The following is a 22,158-nucleotide window of genomic DNA, read 5'->3' as shown; positions in this document are numbered from 1 at the left end:
CCCACAACGTTTAATATATGCGATTCTATTTATTTTATTTGCAATATGGTGTGTACAGTTGACATTATGGGAAAATATCATGGCGACGAACAGCATAAAATCAACAATAACATAAGATTCACAAAACAAGTACGAAATACATCACAGATCGGCAGAGGAGGTCAATACATCGCCGGTTCACCCCTCAGGTGAGCATCATCACCACTGGGTGATGAGATTCATGCCTTGGCTGGAGTGCGTGTGTGATGAATGGGTACTCCCCACCCCACCCCCTAGGATCTTCTCCTCTGATCGGGACTGAGAGCCGGCGAGGAACCTGTGATCTCCACCAATCCCGAAGACGCTCTCTCCGCGTTCCCTAATCTGACACGTGACTTCTTGGAGAGCAGCCCCCCGTCCTGTTGCACTAAACGGGGCTGACGAGGGCGGCGGCGGCGGAGACAGCGGCCCGGGGAGCGGGCTGGATGGGAATGGCTGGCCGGAGCTGGCAGGGGCGGCGCTGAGCGCGCAGGAGGCGGAGCTGCCGGCGCGCCCAAGCAGGCCTGATCCGCTCCCCGGTGTGGGCGCCGCTCATCGTCCTGACTGGGCTCCGCTGTGCTGCCCGGGATGGGGCGCAGGAGCCGCTGTTGCAGCTGGCCGGGCAGCCGCCCGCTCTGAGGCCGGGCCGGGCTGGGCTGGGGCCGGGGGAGCCGCCGCGCCGTCCCCTGAGCCGCCCGGCCCGGGCGCCGAGAGACAGCGGCACCACGAGCGCACGGCGCGGCCGGGAACGAGCAGGCGGTGAGCTGGAGCGAGCGGGGCCGAGCCGGGGAGGGAGTCCGCTGCTCGGGCGCGGGGCGCCCAGAGGGGCTGCACCCATGGCGGGCGGGCGGGCGGGTGGGCGAAGAGAGAGACCCTGCCTTTGCGGCCGCCAGCCTCCTTTTGTTGTGGAGAAGGGGCTGGGTGTGTTCCCAGCAGGTCTTCCTCACACGGCTCCTCTCGGCGCCTCCATCACCTGCACCCACCTCCGGGGTTCAGGGGCGCATCCCCAGGCGGGGCGCTTCCTCCGGCACCTCAGCCATGTTTCGTCTGATCACCCACTCCTGGGCAAACTGGGCATTGTGTGGACCGATGGGCTTGGACATAGGTGTGTCGAGAGGCGCGGATGGATGCTCTCGCGTGTACCAGTTCTCGGTGGTGTGCAGCGTAGATGCGTGTCTCTAGATAACAGTTGTGCACGGATGTCTGTTTACAAGCAGGTGCGTGGGCGAGAGTAAAGGTGTGCCTCTGGCTGGCTGTCTGCGCGTATCTCTAGGATGCTGGCACTTGAGCCCCTCCCCCAGCCAGCCTCGCTCCCCCTCCCCCAAGATGGCTCCTGCACAATCCCCAAGGCGCTTCTTCGAGCAGAGAAAGGCTGGGGCTGTGTCTGGGCCGCCTGGGAATTGGGGAGGGGGGCGCTCTGGCACCTGCTGCACAAGCTTCTTCTCAGCCCCTCCGCCTCTGGGCCGGCTCACTTTTGAGGTTCTTCTACCCGTTTGAGGTTCCTGACAAGACGGGGGATTTCCTGTTCCAGGCAGGGGGATCCGTGGAGAAACAATGTAGCCTTTCTCTTAGGAAAAGGGAAGGGGCAGCTGCTTTTAGGAACGAGGGGCCTCACAGCCAAGGCAGCCCAGGCGGAAAATAATGGAGCTTGTATATGTTTACCAGGCTGTGTGCTCTGTGTGGAACAGAATGGCCTTGTTGCTGTCTTTTGGATCAGTTTTGCAAAAAAGAAGAAGAGAGGAATAAACACACACACAACAGCAACCCTTGGCTGGCATCCACTTACCTTTCCCAGAGCTTCCCCATGGGCTTCTCTTCAGCCAATTGGTTTTGTGGCCCCTTGGGAGCCATATGGGACTAGGGGCTAGCACTATATATAGCCTAGAAATGTGTGTGCCTGGGAAGCAGGGGGCTCTGTGCTGCCTGTGCCTTCCTGCAGGCACCATTTACGAATGTTTCACTTTCCTGTTTTCACAGATAGGTAGATAGGTAACTTTCCAAAACAGGTAACTGTTAGGGATGCTTATGCCAAGTCAGGTCAGCAAGGAACATTATTGACCCGAGACTGTGTTTTCTGACTCCAGTTAAAACCTGGATATTTTTTAATGCCCACAAATTGTATAAACATTGGTGTCTGCTCTCTGGTGATCATCAGACAGAAGACAAGACTGAATTTCCAGATAAATTATTCACAGCCAAGGAGCAGCCCAGCTGCAGTCTGGCTCCATTAGTGGATTGTTAACATTGCAAAAGCCCATCTCTCCAGCTTTGCTAACTTGTATTTTGCACAGCTTGCCTGTACTCTGTTTGTACAATGGGATATCCAGCTACATACTTAATCGAGGGGAAAGGAATGGAGAGACTCCTGTGAGGGAAAACACAGGCAGACCTGGGATGCCATCTCATTTAAGAGGCTGCTGTAGATAATATCCTAGGAATAAGATGGTGGCTAATGGGCTCCTGCAATGTGTACTAGCTTCACAAATAGTCTTTCTTGCCCCAGAGATGAGCTGTCTCTGACACACGGGCCAAGTTGCCACTTAAGCAGTTTCTGACTTCTGCCTCTGTTTCTCATCCTCTTGTGTGAGAGGAGACCAGGGGTTTTCTTGAATGCAGTGGATGTAGGTTGGCAAAGGAAGTATCTGAGGATGAACTCGGGGACCAGCAAAGCTCCTGGGAGGAGATAATTATATTCCTTTGGCACCCACTCCACTAGCCAGAGTGCAGCAAAGCCATAATTTTGAAGGAATTACATGATGGACTACAACTTTACCAGGCCCAGCTAGCATGTGCCATCTAGGGCTGTTTGGGAGTTATAGTTCAAAACTTTGGAGGGTGCTATGTTAACAAAGGCTACTTTAGGACAAGAGACATCTGGTTGACAGGTAAAACATAGTGGTTCTAGGATGCCAATGTGTATCCACATATTCTGTTTTGAGATATTTTGTTCCTTAAGAGGAGCCATCTTATTGTGAACAAGGATGTGTCTGGACTGGTTTTCTTAATCTTCAGGTTCCCAGTGGCAGACTTTGGATCCCCAAATTTCAGTGGCACCCTGTGTGATGCTAAACTTTGGTGCCCCCCTCTCATGCCGAATTCTACATCACTGTTGTGGTGCCCCCCTGTGGTGCCAGTGCCTAGTGCGGCCAAACTGGCTGCGCTACCTTAAAACTACCTCTGAGGTTCCCCACACCCTTCCATTTAAGCAAGGCCTTGTTATCTTCACCACGAATAGAGCAAACTCTGGTGAGGTTATTCATCCAGCAGACTCAGCAAGGCACTGGGATGCTGTCCTGTTCTGAGAAATGGCTACTTTTGAGATTCCAGCTCTGCAATGTGGTTGGAGTAGAGCAAGTGCACCCGGCCCATTGCAAACCGTTAGGAAGCTACATGGCCCTGAGACCAGTGTGATGTGCTCTGCAGCCTGCTTCTGCTTGGAGCATGACCCATATACAGCAGTGGTGCTGGTGTCAGTTGGATTGGCAAGGAAGCTGCAAATTTGTACGGGGCTTCATTCATTCCCTGAACCATCAGAATTCCCCTGGCTATGTTGTCTTCTGCTCTTGAGCTCTCCTTAGTGTATGCTTTGTTGGGTGTGCCGTAGTGGCAGGTGAGATGTGTGAATCTCTGGAATGGGAATTGTTGCTTCAGCTCAGCTGTTTATATTGTTCCTCTCATTGCACTTTCCTCACTGTGTCCTGGAGCAAGTAAGTAGGGTGTTTGGGACATGCAAGGTTAAAATTAAATGAGAGTGCCTTATAAATCCTTTTTCCACTCTGCTGCATTCACAATAAACATACTCAGGGGCATTACTAGGACCTTAAAATACTCAGCGCACATGCCCATGATATATATTTGCATATGTTAATTTCATGTGTAGGTATAAATTTAGGCTCCCTTTCAAAGGGAAAGCTAGCCTGCAAGCAAAATGGTTTTGGGGAAAAAAAAGAGGGGGGCAAGAGATCTAGGACCTAGTGCAAAAGATCTAGGACTCAAGACTTCTGTTCTATCCCCCATATAATGTCCCAGCATGTATTTCAGAAGTTGTGAAAAGCTGTGGTTTGTGTGCCAGGGTGAACACTGTCGTTTTAGTTCAACTCTTTTCAACCTCTAGCTCACAGCTGATATAAAAACTCCCTGCACATAGAAATGTGGGTGTTTGGGAGAAATCCATGCTTTCCCTGACATTTACATTACTTTGTGGATGCATTTTCCCCATGGGAAAGCATTCAACCTCGCTCCCAACCTTCAGGTTAGATGATAGATCTTTAGAAAGAGTGTTACAATTTGGTTGTGTGATCTAGACCTGGATGAAGTGAAGATTCCTATCCGTTAGGGTTGCATCCAAAGCAGCATCAACAGAGTCCTGCTGGCAACAGTGGCACTTCTGTTTCTTCTCCTACCCCTGGTGTTCCCCCAAAATCTTCTCCAGAGGGTTCCCCAATCCTCCAGAGCTGATTTTGAGAGTGTATGTGGAGCTGAATGGGAGAGGAGGTTCCATTCCATTAGCACAAGGTCTTTTGTACCAGTGGAACAGGAGCATTGGACACTGCCCACAGTCATTGTGAATTTGGAGGCAGAAGGAAGTAGTGATGATCAACTGATTGTTGTAAAATGAATACAGGAGTGTTTTCTTGTGCATACATATTTTGGAAAGAGTGACTACTCCCACTCCCACTACCAAAATTTTATTCTGACAGCTCAATTAAAAGAGCGTGAGACTCATAATCTCAGGGTCATGGTCAAGGGTTCAGGCTCCATGTTGGGTGAAAGATTCCATTGCAGGTGGTTGGACTAGAATAGATGGTGGTCCCTCGTGGTCCCTTCCAACTCTACAACTCTATGATTCTGTTATTCACTGCCTCCCCATGTAAGGAGAGAGTTATTGGCTTCTTCCCTTTTTGTGAGGGTCATAGAACTCTATAGTGCAGTAGTAAGGCATAAAGTCTGCTGTTTCAGTCACAAAGGATGAAAGAGATTTTATGGGATTAAGGTATGTGGGTGAATGTACTGAATATGCAGCTGTCTGACGTGCTAAATGCTTTGTGATTAGCCCAGCATTTGCCTGAATGAAACAGCTTATTATAACTTTCCTCTGTATTAAGCTGAGAGCCAGATGCTTTCTCCTGGTGTCTGAAGTAGTTACTTGAAAACTCCTATTTCCTTCCATCAGTGGCAGTGAGTGCAGTGAAATGTTTGACTTTGGCATAAGGTAAGACTCCAAATAAATAAATCTATTGTTATAGAGACTTTATTCTTCTTCTAACACAGGGATGCAGAACCCCTGGCCCTCCAGATGTTTCTGAACTACCCATCAGCCCCAGCGCAGAAATGGACAGTGGACAGGGATGATGGGTGTTGTATTTCAGCAACATCAGGAGGGCCAAAAGTTATCCACCCCTGTTCTAACAAAACCTACTTTCACACAGTCCCATGTTCAGTACAGCTAGAATGAATTAAAGGAGCAGGTTTATTATTATTTTTAAGCTGATATTTCATGCACAGTAACTTGAGATGATGATGATTATATATTTATACTCTGCACTTTTCCGTCACAGGGATTGTGAAGGTCTAGGTGGGGAAACAAAAATATTTGGAAGGGATACCCAGTTCCACACCAAAAAGCCTTACCCTGCCCCCTAAAGTGAAAAAATAGGCTTATGAAACATTTTCTTTTGGAACGGTGGATAGAGTTTTACTCCCCAAAATGATTTCTAAAAACTTCATAATAGGAAGACTTTTATGTAAGACTTTGTACAGTACAAGATCCTTACAATATTATTCCTGTACACTTAGAATAAGCAGGTCACGAGTTGCACACTGAAAGCACAATTCTCAAATGCAAAAGCAAGTTGCATTGCTACCTCTGTGAGGCACTGCAATTAACATGTGAAAGATTCAGTTACTTTGCTTGTGGGCTTCCTCTTGTTGGCACAGTTGTTGGGTTTGTTTCTGTGCTCTTGCCTGGGCCTCAAAGGACTGTGGGTGTGAGTGGAGAAAGTAGAGGTTTTAGAAGTCTCTGATAAATATAATGACAGATATTAAGAAGCATAAACTGATGGCAATAGCTCTGAAAATGAGACTGATTAAATTCTATGTAGTATCCATTGAGTCTTGGTCACCCTCTTTCCCCCTCTCAGTTCTTTTTATGGAATTGAGTGCTTTATGTCTGCTTGACACTTTGGAGGTCTGGAGGAGACAATAATATTCTTTGTCTTGCTATAATGTTGATGATTTATTCTCTCTGTATAGTGTTTTGTCTGCTCCTCATAAACTGGCAACCAAAGAGATGCTAGGTTCCTTACAGCCTTCTTGACCATTTGGCCCACTATTGGTCTCTTCTGCTGAACATGTTGGAGCCTTTCTTTGCATGCAGGGAAAGTCCTTAACTTACTGAGGATTTGAGATGCATTGGCCACCCTTACCTGATTTAGCCAGCCAGTTGAAGCCATTCCTGGAGTGTGCCACTGTCACATTCTGACAACCTATAGGAGCCACAGGTGAGAGCTGAGTGCAGGGTGGGAACCAAACATGGACAAACTTTCCCAGAAAGAGCATTACGAGTCTGCTGCCAGAGGTACTCCTCCTCTCCTAACACCCCTCAATCTGCATAGTGCATTTCAAAAGTATTGCAAATGTTTCAGGGTCCCCATAAATGTCTATTTTGAGGTAGTGGTGGAAAAAACCCTGGGTTTTTTAATCATGGCTTCAATATTTCCAGGAAATTTACTTCTCTAATTAGACTTCAGGCTCCTTGGGAATCCTAAGGTTACTTCTCTAGTTAGACTTTAGTCTCATTGGGACTCCTAAGAGTGCCATCCTAACCATTCCTATTCAGAAGTAAAGGTAAAGGTACCCCTGACCGTTAGGTCCAATTGCGAACGACTCTGGGGTTGCAGCCCTCATCTCACTCTATAGGCTGAGGGAGCCGGCGTTTGTCTGCAGACAGCTTCCAGGTCATGTGGCCAGTATGACTAAGCCACTTCTGGCAAAACAGAAAGCAGCGTAAGGAAAGTCATTTACCTTCCTGTCGGAGCAGTACCGATTTATCTGCTTGCACTTTGATGTGCTTTCGAACTGCTAGGTGGGCAGGAGCTGGGACCGAACAATGGGAGCTCACCCCGTTGTGGGGATTTGAACTGCCGACCTTCCGATCGGCAAGCGCTAGGCTCAGTGGTTTAGACCACAGCGCCACCCGCATCCCTCGATTCAGAAGTAAGTCCTATTAAACACAGTGGGGCTTACTCCCAGATAAGTGGGGCTAGGAGTACAGCCCTGCTCTGCATTCTGTTCTTTCTGCCTGCTTTCTGCTATTATCCTACAAATTCGTTGTCATAGATGAGGGGGGATCCTGCTGATAAGGATAAGATCAGATACTCTTCACATGTGTACAATTGTGCCTTAGATCCAGCTTGCCTTTTTTATCCCCTCCACACACAAAAAAGGGACTCCAGCATGGGACAGCAGATTTCAAAGTGAAAATGGAACAGCCCCTCTTAAATAAAGCTCCTGTTGAGAATTGTTCCCTTCCAAATGCTGTGGAACTGGTTCCTTTTTCTGATAAGAGGTATGATGATGGGTGATTGATCTGTGTTATCTGTCATGTCTGTGTGTGCAGGCTGTAGATCTTTGAGGAAGCAAAGGATAATTGAATACAGAAAAGAGGGCATGGGTGCGGTGCTGGTCTGGTGTGGTAAAGGTCTAGTTCCAGAGCTGGTACCTGAGCTGTTGTTGGAGAGATAAGACAGGCCCTGATCCCTGGAAAGGGATGCAGTGCCTAACTTGGATCATTCACCTCTTGATTCCTGTGTCTGCCCCCCCCCCCAAGCTCAAGGGACACCTGCCCTTCTTTCATTTCTGATGTTAAGGGCAGGAGGATATCAGTGCTGGCAAGTGGGAAGCCCTCTCCTTCCTTCTTAATAACCCCTTGTTGAGTGCCAGCCCTTCATCTCTTTTGTTTTTGTTTCTTTGGCTGGGCTGCTTCTTGCCCATTTGCCAACATTTCTTTATAGGGGGAGATAGAATGCCAGGAGAGTTATTAGATTGAAAAAGCTCATCTACTTAGACTGGAATCAGTACCATAGTGTAAGCATGCATAGTCATTCTGCAGGTTGTGGGTGATGGTAGTGATAGGATGGCCACCCTTTCCCCATGAAAGATGCCCAAAATTTGTGGGGAAGACAGAAGGAGTAGTACTTGCTTGCCTTTAACACACTGTGCTCTTATGAGAGTGATTGGTGGGTGCTGCTGGTAGGGAAGGTGTATTTGCTGACCCCTCCATCTTTCCCAAATAGGCTTGGTGCCTGGGCCAGAGCCCCCTACACTGTGCCCCCCTGATGCTGGCTGGCCTGTGCCCAGAAGATGAGCAGATTGCTGGTGGGAGTGACCCTGGAGAGGATCTGCAAAGCTGTGCTGCTCTTATGTTTACTGCACTTCCTCATCATCATGATCCTCTACTTTGATGTCTACGCCCAGCGCCTGGACTTTTTCAGCCGCTTCAATATGCGCAACTCCTCCCGCACTCTGCCCTACGTCAACGTCTCTCGGCCTAATGGGACCGCCGGGCCTCTGGGCCCTGAGCTCCTGGCCCCGAGTGTGAAGTCCGTCAGTATGAACAGCACTGTCACCGAGAAGCCCTTACCACCTTGCCCAGAGATGCCTCCTGGCCTAGGTAAGATTACAGATGAGCTCTGTCTGCCTCATGCCGTGTCCTACAGAAGGCTCTTTAGTGGGGAAACTGTATTGCAGTTATTGGGTTTATTTGTGCCCTGCTTGCCACCTGCTGTTTCCCTGTCAATGCAAATATGTCAAGTGGCTTTGGCTCCTGATAATAGGAACTAGAAGATCTAGGAATCTGCAGAATAGGCATGGTATTGCAAATCATAGGCTCCAATAGCCTCCACCATTGGAGCCAATCCTGCAGTGGAAAAGCAGTTGGGAATATGTGGACAGTATTTGTTGAAAGCTGGCAAACTGAATAGTGTTCTTAGTATATTTACAGTGATCAGATAGCGGACTTATTATTTCCTTTTTTGCCATGGCAACTCCTTGTCTCTTTCCCAGCCCCACTGTACCTAGCTGGTGCCTTTCTGCAAGTGGGCTACAAGTAATTGGGGAAAGGGCTCAGCTTCTGCACAGACATGGCTTAGTAGGGGCTACAAGGGTTAGCTCCTTCTTATGCTGATCTCTTCGAATGAATGCATGAAGTAGACCAGCTTTCACTCACCTGATGCCCTCCAGATGTATTGGACTATAACATGGCTGCTGCTGCTGAAACTTGTAGCGCAAAAACATCAGGAGAGCACTGGGTTGGTGAAGACCAAAGTAGACCATCTCCTCACCCTAGGGGGTAAAACATTTAAGGCATAGAGAACTTAATACCTTTATTCCTGACAGGTGGATAAAGAGTTGAAGCACAAGCTTTGGTATTGATATTTAACTGGGGCTAAAACTTTTATTAAACAATGCAATCTGCAATGAGCAACAACCTTTCCTGTTAACTCTGAATCACTTAGCTGGGTATTCGAGTTAACTCTGCTTTGACTGTTTGCTGTCTCTACGCTTGATACATGTTTCGGTTTTTAGGTTTCTTTGCTGATTTTTTTCTGGGCAGTGCCCCGCCAACTTGGCTAGTGAAAGGGACATGAGCTGTTTGTGTAAGTCAAGAGGCCGTGGCTGATGCATAGATAATGGAGTCCTTTCTCCTGCAGTGGGCCGGCTCCTTATCGAGTTCAGCACTCCCATGAGCATGGAGCGGGTGCAACGGGAAAACCCAGATGTGCGGGAGGGCGGCAAGTATTCTCCCCCAGACTGTGTGCCTCGCCAGAAGGTGGCCATCCTCATTCCGTTCCGGCACCGGGAGCACCACCTCAAGTACTGGCTGCACTACCTGCACCCGATTCTACGGCGCCAGAAGGTGTCTTACAGCATCTATATAATTAACCAGGTGCGTAGAAAATGATAATGTGGGGGCAGTGGTGCAGTTGGGTCATTGAGCATTCTGGACTGAATGGTCTCATTGATATCCCCTTCAGATGGTAATGTGCATTACTTCAAAATATGGTGTTCCAGCCCTGCTGTCCTCCAAAGCAGAAGGAGTAGGGCCTGGATATCTGACCCAAAGTTCTGTCCCAATGGCACCACTGATGTGGAAGAGAGCAAGATGGTTGGATTTAGAACATAGTGCCATCCGGTTTCCTTGAGAGGAACCTGATTAGGGAAAGCGGTATGTTAGTTTTCATGAATATATGCCTCTCTGTTCTGATTGGAAGCAAAGGCTTCCTGCTTTGTGGGGGAAGCAGAGTGTGGGCCTTACAATGCACCATGAACTTTGCACCCATGGTAAGTGTGGAATGTGATGTAGATGCTTCTCACTTGCTTCTCGTTTAAAAAAATCAGGCCTGCTCTCTGACATGACGATACACCTGAAATACAGTTGATGGGACTTTGCAAGATCTATAAAGGGAGATAGAACAGTTCTAGAAAAAAATAGGGGAAAAATAGAATGCTATTTACAATGAAATGTAACAAGAGCCAGTGTGGTGTAGTGGTTAAGAGCGGTAGACTCGTAATCTGGGGAACCGGGTTCGCGTCTCCGCTCCTCCACATGCAGCTGCTGGGTGACCTTGGGCCAGTCACACTTCTCTGAAGTCTCTCAGCCCCACTCACTTCACAGAGTGTTTGTTGTGGGGGAGGAAGGGAAAGGAGATTGTTAGCCGCTTTGAGACTCCTTCGGGTAGTGATAAAGCGGGATATCAAATCCAAACTCCTCCTCCTCAAGAGAGAGGGCGGCCAGCTGCATCAGGTAAGAAAGAGTAAGAGGGTCATGGCAGTTGATGTGACCCCGCCCTTCATTATCTTTCCATACAGTTTGGTGAAGACACCTTTAACCGAGCTAAGCTGTTGAATGTGGGCTTCCTAGAAGCCCTTCGAGATGATGAGAGCTATGACTGCTTCATCTTCAGCGACGTTGACCTGGTGCCCATGGATGACCGGAATCTCTATCGCTGTTATGACCAACCCCGGCACTTTGCTGTTGCCATGGATAAGTTTGGCTTCCGGTGAGTTTGTGCACTTTGATCTTTTTTGAGATGCCAGTGGCCCCTTGAAATTGTTCAGAGTGTCAGAGGCAAAATGGAATGAGGAATATATGACTTTATTGCACACATATGTGCTCTCATTCTGTGTTGGCTTGGACCTTGTGGGGACCTGCAAGCTGTGAAATGTGTTTCTTATCTAGATTGCAGTACAGGAACCTCCCCCATTCTTAAGACTACCATGTCACATTTCTTCATAATTTGCAGGGTTTTTGTACTTAAAAGTGGGGGATATACAACAGCTTTGGATGAATCCCCAGCCAAAGCAGGGTGATTTGCAGAGATTCTGGGATGGTCTGAGACAAAGTGGAACCTCTTCAGGGATCCAGAGACAAAGTGGGGATTTCCCAAAATGCCTCATGGCACCATGACAACTCTGACAATTGTCTGCTGAAAGCAAAACTAATGTAGCTAACTTTAGTGTATAAGGAAAGCAGAAGGGGCGTGGAATGGCTGAAGTAGAAAAGTAGAACAAATGCCAGGGTAATGGGGGGGGGGGAATTCTGCTGTGACTGACAGGTCAAGCTTGTAACCAGAGGGAATGAGTTCACCTGGAGTCTTCAACCCCAGTGCTTTGTGGGGAGGAAAGGAAATCCGTTTTAGTTCTGTTCCCTGAACCCCAAGATCAACTTTAAAAGTCCTTATTTCACAAAAATTGAACCAATTTGTCTGCCATTGGCAAGTTTCATACCTAGGGAAACTTCTTTCATGTCTGCTTTCCGAACAATTGCCCTCAAAAGACATGGGAAGTTTAAGTGGACACTTTTTACCCATCCCCAAACTGTGAAGGCTGTCCTTGTGGGAAAACCAATGAAGCTATCGTTCAGAAATTTGACAGGATTCATCTTTCTTGGAGACTCTGATGCCTGCAAATTTCATCCAATAGTGGGGAAGGGGGGGAAAGTTTGCTTAAAAAAATAACCATCAAATTTCAAAGATACCTGACAGAAAAAATCCCCACCCTGGAATTATTTGGCTGGCTGAATCTGCTGTGGAGCGGCTAATGTGCCTGCAAATTTTATCCACTGTAAAAAGGGGGAAAGGTATAGCTTAAAAAACAACAACAACCCAATAGTGAACGAGGGGAAATGAAATCTTGTTTTTCCCCAACTCAGAAGCACTTGGGACTTAGGCATGTTGTTTTCTGAAGCACTGACTCAAGGGCCAAACTGAATCTTCTGTTTGGTGCACACTCCTAATTTAAACTTTGCTGCCTCTTATATGACTAGATGAAATGCTCCAGGGAAGTCCTTGTGATACTACATTATGGAATGGGCGCTTGCAAAACCTATATGAAGGTGATGTAAACAAGCAGACAGGATCCCCACGTGAATGTTCCGTGTTGTCTATATTCTTACCTGCCAAACATGGCAAAAGGAGATGGAGGAGGTACAGTGTGTATAAAATGGAATCCTGCATTCCCGCTAAGGAGAAGGGAAATGGGAAGGATTTAGGAGAGACCTGATGCAGTGGGAGCAATGGGTTGCCATCACATGGCTGATTTGGAAACAGGGATTTAGACTGTGTCAGGTGTAGCTTGGACCACCCAGGTTCTGTGCTCCTGAACCCATTCGTGGCTTGACTGATTCCCATCTCTCCTGCTTGTCCTCTGCAGGCTGCCATACTCTGGCTACTTCGGAGGTGTCTCTGGCCTGAGCAAGACACAGTTTCTGAAGATCAATGGCTTCCCTAACGAGTACTGGGGCTGGGGTGGGGAAGATGACGACATCTTTAACCGGTGCGTGAGAGGCTGGGCCAAGCCTAGCCAGAACTTGTTCTCTGCAAGTTGGTTGTAGTAGCCATGTAGTCTGTTTTTCCATGTGGTGTCTCCTGGGAATGTGCTGAGTGGCAGGGAACAGCATTCTCTTCTGGGGTGGGGTAGCTGTGCAAATGACAGGTGGCAATATGCAACACCTGCCTTTTCTATAACAATGCTCCCAAATCTGAGAGAGGAGGACATAGGCAGGTAGGTATTCCACAGCACATAACAATCAGGGCCAAATAGCAGGCCTGGGGAGCCAATACTCTGAAAGCCAGAAGGGGTTGGGGGTGCTGAGGACTGGAGGGTGAGGACTAACTCCTGCTTTATTTAGAGTTTGCCCCCGACCTGTCTGCTGATCTTTGAGCTGCACTTTTTCTTTGCACAGGATCTCGCTTAATGGCATGAAAGTGTCACGTCCTGATGCCCGCATTGGGCGCTACCGCATGATCAAGCACGAGCGTGACCGACACAATGAGCCCAATCCCCAGCGGTGAGAAAGACAATGTGCTTGCTAGCTCCCTACCTAGTCCATTGCAAGCTACATAAGGATATGGAAAGCTCCCACAAAATTTCTGCACCATTTTCCAGGGCACATAATGGCTTTCCATCCTGATTTCTAATGGAAAAAAATCTTCCAGAAGCCTCTTCCCTTTTATAGCATACTACTCTACACCTCGAGGGTGGCTCTGTGGGTTAAACCACAGAGCCTAGGACTTGCTGATCAGAAGGTCGGCGGTTCAAATCCCCGCAACGGGGTGAGCTCCCGTTGCTCGGTCCCTGCTCCTGCCAACCTAGCAGTTCGAAAGCACGTCAAAGTGCAAGTAGATGAATAGGTACCGCTCCGGCGGGAAGGTAAACGGCGTTTCCGTGCACTGCTCTGGTTCGCCAGAAGCGGCTTAGTCATGCTGGCCACATGACCCGGAAGCTGTACACTGGCTCCCTCGGCCAATAAAGCGAGATGAGCGCCGCAACCCCAGCGTCGGCCATGACTGGACCTAATGGTCAGGGGTCCCTTTACCTTACCTTTACTCTACACCTCATGAGGAGAGAGGGGCCACATTTGTTTGCCTCCCTGTAGAATGACCATGAGACAAACCAAGATAGCCTACAAGTCCTTAGCCTTCCCCCAGAGAGTGTTTTCTATTACTGCATGTGCGTTCCTCTCTTTCTGACCTACCCCCCGTTTTAATTCCACTCTCTGCCTCTTACTTCTAAGAGACACAGACATGAATCAGAGTCCCAACCACGCACCAGGTGTGTTTGGTTAAATCTATGTTCTGCTAGTTTTAGGCAAGGAAAGAGAAAGAGACTCCTGTCCTGTGCCCTACCATTTATTGTCTGGAACCAGAGAAAAGCCACAGCTGGCATGGTTTCAGGACAATACGCTAAACCGTATTTCATGAGACCCTGACATTCCACTTGAGAAGGTTGTGTGGTGGTAGTAATCACCTATCTTGAGAACTAAATGCAGTCACCATCCATGGCCCTCCAGGATCCTATGACGCCATCACACTTTGCAACCTTGCTATATCATTTGACAGGGACTGTTGTTTTACAGCTGAGCTCTGGGTGGAGAAGCTCACTCTGTTACTTGGGACTTTCAACCTGGAAGGGCTGTGCATAGTGACTGTCCGTTCATGTGTTCAGAAGACACAATTTCATTTCGGAAGTCCCACAGTGCTTTGTATGCTGGAACTCTACATAAGAAATTGCTTTATTGTGCGTGGATAATGTCACATAAGGCTCTACCCAAAATCCTTCCAAGTGGCCTGAGCTGTCATTAGACTCTCTAGTCCAGGCTTCCTCAAACTCAGCCCTACAGATGTTTTTGGCCTACAACTCCCATGATCCCTAGCTAGCAGGACCAGTGGTCAGGGATGATGGGAATTGTAGTCTTGAAAACATCTGGAGGGCGAAGGTTGAGGAAGCCTGCTCTATTCCATTCATCAAGGAATGGATTGTAGGTTTAACTTGAATTAACCTAACTGCCTACTTTCATGTGTAAGATGAGTTTTTCTCTGGTTCTCCTGGCAGGTTCACCAAAATCCAGAATACCAAGGTGACCATGAAACGCGATGGCATTGGCTCGCTTCAGTACCGCCTGGTGGAGGTGGTTCGTCGTCCCATGTACACCAATGTAACCGTGGAGATTGGCCGCCCACCACCACGCCCCCCTCGGGGCTGACTCTTTGCTGCCTGGCTCTGCCCATGGCCCCATGCATGAGGAGCTGTGCGGATCCCAGCCCTGACTGGTTCAGAGGACTGTGTCCTGGCTTGGAGGAGCTGTCTGCCTCCTTTGTGGGGATGCGGGAAAGGCCAAGACTACACCTTCGCCTTGCCCCAGCCTTTGGCTGAAGCCCATCTCCTGATCACTAGTCAGTTCTCCACAGTGCCCTTCACAGGTTGGGGAGGAGGTGTGAGTGTGTCATGGTGCCTGGCGCAGTGCTTAGGGGTCCTGGACACAGCCAAGCCCCACTCCTGGCTGGAAGGCACTGAGAGCAGAGAAACCTTGTGCAGGTTCTTGAACCTCCCTATCCTCTCCCAGAACTTTCCACAGAGCGGCATCCCTTAAGGATCCCGGAAGTACAGTACAGGTAGTTGTTTTCCTTTCCTCTCAGTGTGCAAGAGTGCCGTTTGAGCCTTTCTTCCAGGGGGTGGCCTGGCCTTACGACAAATGCCAGCTCGCAAGGTGTCCAGGTGGTTCACTCGTGCCCAGCTGAGGAGAAGCTCTTCCAAAGGAGAAGCTCTCATGGGCCTGGCCACTGCCCACCTCCATTCATGGCTTGGTGCTGTCCCCCTGCTGGGCCCTGGGTGTCACTTCTGGCTCCAGTAACACAGGGGCGTTTTATACAAAACCCTCATTAGAATACTTGAGTGCTTCCTGGGTTAGTGTGACAGGTAGCCTGTCTGTCAAAGGACAACAGGTCATTCTTTCTAGCAGTGTTTGCTCTTCTGTCTGTGAATGGGGAATATTGGTTGGGCAGTGTGTGCTTCACTTCTCAGCAAGGATGGAATCAAAATGGCATGGTTCGGCCTACTCTCTGGTGTGGGCTGGCTTCTCTTTTTCACAGGCACCGATGGGCCTATGGCCATGGCTACAGAACAGAGGAAGGTGAAGTTGGCTTCTTGCTGCCTGTCCCCTACCTCTCACCTCCAACCCACTTACCCCATACCAACCCTCACTCACTCACCAATCAACCTTCCCGCCATCTGCCAGGCAACCTGCCGTTGACCACTCATCGTGCCCTCTTTGTCAAGCTGCCATCTGCCACCACCTGAGGCCAGGCCCCTGGGTCCGACCGTCTGCTCATGACACATGGCGGCCGTGTGCCTAATTCCTGGAGCTAGGAAGCTGCTGGTGTCCCTCATCTCTGGTTATGGTGCCTGGCAGGTAGAATCTCCTGCGCCGGTCCACTTTGGGATGGCAGCTGGGCCAGGCTTGAAGCCAGGCACGAGTGTGTTGCGCAGCCCAGGTGTTGGTGACTTTTGTACATTTGAATGTTTTGATCCCTTTTCAAGCCTATGGTGAATGCAGCACTGGTCACTACGATCAGACTTTTGTATTCAATAAAGTTTCAAAACTTGGGAGACTCCTTGCCTATGGGATTCAGGTGGGGTCTGTGGATAGAGGTAACACTGCAGGTTTATGCAATCTATCTTGGCAAGGTACAAAATTAAGAATTAAATTTGTTTCCAAATGAATGGCACCTCATTGTGCTTCCCCAACAAGTTTGTTTAAAGCAGGGACTGGGTTTTCTGGCCCAGGAAACTCTGGGCGTAGTTACTCAGCCCAGAAGACAAGAGAGAACTCTTCTACAAGGTTCTTTTATTGATGCTCACACACAGAGAAAAACTGTTAAATAGTAGCAAAAGATGCTATGTTTAGTTGAAGTTGAAGCTGGAGTGGGAATGTGGTGGTGGTTGAGGGGTGATTCCCTAAATCATATGGGGAACCTCTGGCTCTCGAGATGTGGCTAAATTATTCCTAACCATTAGCCATGCTGGCTACAGCTGATGGGAGCTGGGAGTCCAACTATATCTGAATGGCCACAGGTTGCCCACCCATCCTAAATAAAACGGGCTTTCTCATATGAGCTATTCCCCTGCGTAATAACTCTAGACATTGTCAAGGGAAAGGGGGTAGATCTGGAAAGGGGGCTGCGACTGGCAATTGCTTATGTGTATGGTTGAAGGAGTTGGGCCAGGGCTGGGTGTAAGGGCACACTAGGGCTTGTCTGGATAAGCAGAAGCCTTGCAGGTGCTGAAGAATGGCTGGCCCAGGAATTGTTTGGTGTTTGGAGCAGCTCAGGTGTGATGTGCACCTGTAGCCCGGCATCCCCGTAGCCGCTCACATTTAGCTAAGCGGTTTCCTTCCCAGTAACCGGCATCCTGGCCATCATGACAGCGGCAACGGGTGCAGGGCCCGACCCATATGCTCTCCCCAGCAGGAATGACGTGTCGCTGGCTCCCATCCACGTAGCAGTTGGGCCCTGTGGAGAGACATGTCCATGCATCAGAGTCTACCATTGTTTGCAGAAGTCTCATCATGACTCTTAGAAGCAGAAATGGCAAGCAGTTTAAGAGTACATGTGTAGGTGGGGGCAACCCAGCCAGATGGGCAGGGTATAAATAATAAAATTATAATTATTACTCCTTGTACCCCTATCCTCTACGGAGAGCTCATCTCATGCAGAGGTTCTGTGCTAGAGGCTGCTTTTATACCAGGAGGACATTTTTCATTTTGGGGGGACCCCTCTTCTAACACTAGGGCTAAACACCTGCCAAATCCTTCAAGATGAGGTGGGGGCTACCAGGTGTGTCCCCATCATTTCTAAGTAGGAGGCTTCCTGTTCAGTTAAGCAAGCTTGTGTCTGATCAGCTTGGCTCAATTCCTCTCACTTCCCTGCTCCATTAGGACAGGGGCCCTGAACGGCAAGGGAGACAAAGTTCTCTCCCCCTTCTGGACAGCTTGAAGTGGAACATTTGTCCCTTGCTGTGAAGGTGTGTCTTTCTCACCATCCTCACAGGTGGGGCAGCAGTGGCCCTTCTCGTAGACTGGATTGACGCAGGGCGGAGGGGCGCAGTCAGCCACTAGGCAACGAGCGATGCCATCTAGGTCACAGGTACACTGCTCACACTCTGAGGGCTGTGAGAGACAAATATTGGTCAATAGAGCAAGGCAGCTTTACGTGGACAGCACACGGTTATGATGATGATGATGCAGCTCCAGAACTATTTTGCATCAGTGGTGCAGAAGCTTATTCTTTTCTGAGAATTGCATTCCCTTGGGAATCTGTTCAGAATTGCATGCCAGTGGTGTGCTGGTCCAGAGTCAAAGTAGGTAGGGCACCTCCTCTGCTACCCTGTTTCCCTCCCCCTTTTCCTCCTAATAAAATTAGGCTGAGAGAAATAGGTTACCCATCCATCCCACACCACCATGTTGCAGAATTGACTGGATTTTGCAGTTCCAGAATGAATTAGTCATGTCTTTTGTCTGTAACTTGCAAAAAGAGATGTGCGTATGCAAGCAGGTGGGAAACTCATGCCTCAGATACTTAATTGGATTAGGCTCCTGGCTGCATCTTTGCTTACCTGTATCTGTGCTTTAAGTATCAGGGGAAGGAGTGATCACAAAAGAAATATAAGGCCCATCATCTTCCTTTTTTTGTAATGTGTGAAGAAGCATTCCAAACTGAATGCATAGCCATGGCAGTACTGGGATTATACCATCAGATGGCACTATCAACCAAGAATTGATAGATATTGAGGGAGAAAAAGCTTCTGTCCCAATCTCCCTTGACTTTGTGTATCTTGTCAGCTCTGGCCAACTCAAGATTACTCTCAAATAATCATGCGGCTGGTCACTGGGGAAACTGACTGGTCATAAGAAAATGTTGAATAGAGAAAACTCTGAGTGAGTGAAAGATTGTCCCCAGTAGCGCAGAACCATCAGGGATCCCAATATGCTAAAAAGGCCCATGAATGTGTTTTGGAACCCATTACCCAATCAAGCTCCTCCTTAAAATATCCAGCAAAGGAGACTGAAGTCATTTTCAGCACCTCACCTCTCATTCACCTTCTCACTTGCAAAACATGAGGCTAATTCTAGCCAAGCCACATGCTTTTGTTCTCTGCCCTAAGGGGAAAGTTCCAAGATTCTACCTTCTGTCAAATTCCCTCCCTCCTGAACTAATAGGTTGGTTGTCTGATTTCACACCTTCAGGGTGGGTGATGATAAAGACTGGTCTCCACTGAAGCTCAAGTGGTTGCAGATAAAAACATTGGTCACTTGCTCTAGATCACTCGACACAATACTTTAAAATAACAAAACTGGAAGATGACATCAACATTTAACACCAAAAATCATATCTTAATGATATAATTGTCCATGATCATCTTTATAACTCCAGGGAAGGAGATTGCACAACTTCACTGGCAAGTTGATATCTTGTTCGTACTACAAACCTACAGTACAAAGGAAAGTGTTTACCCTTCCTAATTACAGAACTTTTCTCTCTCTAGATCTATAGCACTTGTCTTGCTTGTAAGCAAATGCAAGATAACCTAGTTCCAGGAAGTGTTGGGAAGCAGCCCTATATTACTGTATCTACAACCCAGATGTTATGGACCTAGAGCAAAATCTGGCCATCCCTAGTAAAGAACTGAGAAGCTTTGGCTGAGCAAAGTATTTTAGGGCAAGCTAGGCCCCAGCTGAATGGTTCTGGATAATCAAAAGCTTGCTTGCTATTTTATGATATTTTGGTTGGACATAATAAAGTTATTATTTGGGGGGAAAATATGGCTCAATATGGCTTTGCAGAAAGCATTTACCGTATTTTTCGCTCTATAGGACGCACTTTCCCCCCTTCAAATATGAAGGGGAAATGTGTGTGCGTACTATGGAGCGAAGACGCCATAGCCCCGCGACCCTCTCCTGGCTGGTAGGAGCCTCTTTAGCCGCGTGCCACCTCTCCAGCCGGGAGAGCACGCGCGGGGCTAAAGAAGCCCCCCGTGACCCTCTCCCGGCTGGAGAGACGACGCGCTGCTATGGCAGGAGCCTCTTTAGTCGAGCGCCACCTCTCCAGCTGGGAGAGCGCATGCTGGGCTAAAGAAGCCATAGAAGCTTTCCGCTGCTCCCCAACCTGCTCTTTGGGGCTGGTGGTGGGCTTCCCCCCGCCAGCCCCAAAGAGCAGGTCGAAAGGAACCTGAAGCCTGGAGAGCGAGAGGGGTCAGTGGGCACCGACCCCTCTCGCTCTCCAGGCTTCCAAGGTAGCTGCCTTAAGGCGACTGAACGCAACTTAAACGGCACCTTGTTTTAGAGGGGGGAAACAAGAGGGGGGAAATTCTCCCCCTCGCTGCGCAGCGCCTCCTGCCGCTTCGCTGAAGGGGCGCTGGGCAGAGAGGGGGAGATTTTTTTTTCTTGTTCTCCCCCCTCTAAAACAAGGTGCGTCCTATGGTGCGAAAAGTACGGTACTTTCTGTGTACCTTTCAACAGAATTTTGTGTTTGGGTAAATGGGACAGGCCAAGAGATAAGTCATCACACAATAATTTGATGTTTAGGTAACGGACAATTCACCTAGGAAGAACCCCACTGCCCATTCTTTGACTATATGTAGCAACTGGTCCTTTCTTCATCAATACACTTATTTTTTGCAAACACTCAATTCATGCTATCCAAAGAGGCATGGAGCCCAGGAATGGAGGTCTTTGATCTTCCACCTGCAGCCTCAGGGCTAGAATTTGACTCCCTTCGGCTAGTGCAGGCTTAGTGCCAAAAATACTCCTTTCCCCATCCACCCACAATTGTCCAAGTCAGCCATGCTAGAGATTGTTTGGTCTGACTCAAGTCCTAAAATAAACTACACACATTTTTGGCAGCAACAGACAATAGCCAGAAGCAAGGTGCTGAACTGGTCAATGTCAGGCCTAAGAAATGGATGAAAATGTAATTCAGTTAGTCAAAGGATGCTCAGCTAGGTACTACAGCCAATAAAATTGCCTTCTGAATTATCAAAAAACTTTGGTTTTATGGGACCATCTTAAGAGCACCTCCAGCTTCATAGAGCACTTTTGATTTGGTGCTTCTCACCCACTTTAGAAAAGTTTTGTTTGTATTTTCTTTTGCTTCAGCCAGTAATGAACAAACCATAAAGAGATAGCCATTCCTGCTTCCAGTCTCTTACTCTCCTGCCTAGGCCTCCCTTTCAGAACAAGATTTAAGAAACAGAAGTGACCGCTTGCGATTCTTAGACAGTGCCTTTTTCAAGAGCATTCGCTTTTTCTCCTGCTTTAGAATATCCTCACTTTGCCCATCCATCACCTATCCATCCCTGCCCACCTCGCTCTAGATTCCTTCTCATGTCATCCCCACTTTGCCTAATTCTCCCGTAAATGCCTTACCTGGAAATGCTGCCCCAGCTCATACACTTGTCCACGGTGCTCACAGCCAACCCTTTCACAGCGTGGGCAGCAGTCACTGGGGTAGTGGCTGACGTGAATGCAGGCAGGTGGCAGAGCGGTGCAGTCCGTGCGGGCGCAGGCAGGCCCCTCCGCTGTGCACTCGCACTGGGTGCAGTGGTCACTGTCCAGGAAATACCACTCCCCAACGTAGTACAGGCTCCCGTTGGCATCGCACGTGGTCACTGGCCCTGCCAGTCCTGGGATGGGCACCAGAATCAGCAGCAGCAGCGCTAAGCTCAGCTGTGCCAACGGAAAGGGCATCGCTGAACTCGAGGGACAGATGCCGGGCATGGGAGTTGGCGAGAGGGAGGAGCAGAGCAGCAGCAGCAGTAGGGAAACGAAGCGGAGGAGAGCTGGCGGGGAAAGTGGGCATCCAGTCCGCCCCAACGCCGCCCGCGGGGTCCCGCCGGGAGGTTGCCTGCTGAAGCTGCGGCTAAGAACCGCCCTGGCGTGCCTCTCGGCCTTTGTGCAGCCGCCGCCCGGCCCGGCCCGCCCCTTCTTGCAACCCGAGCCCGCCCAGGGGCACAGCACCCCCTCCCCAACGGAGCGGGCGGGACCGGGGCGGTGGGAGGGAGCTGGCCCCCTATCTGCACCTCAGGAAAAGCCTGCTAAGACAAGTCCACTGTGCTCCCTCTCCAGACCCCTCGAACACTCATCCGGGCAGCGAAAGTTGCGTCTCCCCAGTTCCCAGTCTCCGCGGCCTCCAAAACACGCGCGGCGCTGGATCTCTCCCTCCCCCCCCCCATCTTAATCCTAGGAACATTAAGAGGCAAAGAAAGAAGTTTCTCAATACTGTACTGTTGCCAAAGCGTAAAGCCAGT

At 49.0% G+C, this 22,158-nt stretch overlaps 2 protein-coding genes across 4 annotated transcripts; one reads left to right on the top strand and one right to left on the bottom strand.

Annotated features, from left to right (window-relative positions):
• The first annotated feature begins 530 nt into the window (after positions 1 to 530).
• On the top strand, positions 531 to 16,466 carry B4GALT2 (beta-1,4-galactosyltransferase 2). Of its 3 annotated transcripts, none has more exons than XM_082228923.1 (7): positions 538 to 777; positions 8,313 to 8,689; positions 9,729 to 9,964; positions 10,888 to 11,078; positions 12,730 to 12,852; positions 13,262 to 13,366; positions 14,911 to 16,466. In XM_082228923.1, the coding sequence occupies exons 2-7, from the start codon at positions 8,380 to 8,382 to the stop codon at positions 15,059 to 15,061; spliced, it is 1,116 nt and encodes a 371-aa protein (XP_082085049.1). In that variant the 5' UTR covers positions 538 to 777; positions 8,313 to 8,379; the 3' UTR covers positions 15,062 to 16,466. The 3 variants fall into 3 exon arrangements, with proteins under 3 accessions (XP_082085051.1, XP_082085049.1, XP_082085050.1); XM_082228924.1 differs by lacking the exon at positions 538 to 777 and adding an exon at positions 1,040 to 1,235; XM_082228925.1 differs by lacking the exon at positions 12,730 to 12,852 and having other exon boundaries at positions 531 to 777.
• A 221-nt stretch (positions 16,467 to 16,687) lies between these two features.
• On the bottom strand, positions 16,688 to 21,810 carry LOC309535638 (von Willebrand factor C domain-containing protein 2-like). Its single transcript, XM_082228949.1, has 3 exons — positions 21,278 to 21,810; positions 17,893 to 18,022; positions 16,688 to 17,366 (listed from the first exon to the last, which is right to left on the bottom strand). The coding sequence occupies exons 1-3, from the start codon at positions 21,626 to 21,628 to the stop codon at positions 17,182 to 17,184; spliced, it is 666 nt and encodes a 221-aa protein (XP_082085075.1). The 5' UTR covers positions 21,629 to 21,810; the 3' UTR covers positions 16,688 to 17,181.
• Positions 21,811 to 22,158: the final 348 nt, after the last annotated feature.

This window comes from Podarcis vaucheri (genome assembly GCF_965113315.1).
Source record: "Podarcis vaucheri genome assembly, chromosome: 6".
Lineage (NCBI taxonomy): Eukaryota > Metazoa > Chordata > Lepidosauria > Squamata > Lacertidae > Podarcis > Podarcis vaucheri.
The sequence above is the reverse complement of the archived record's forward strand: the minus strand, read 5'-3'. Positions and strand labels throughout refer to the sequence as shown.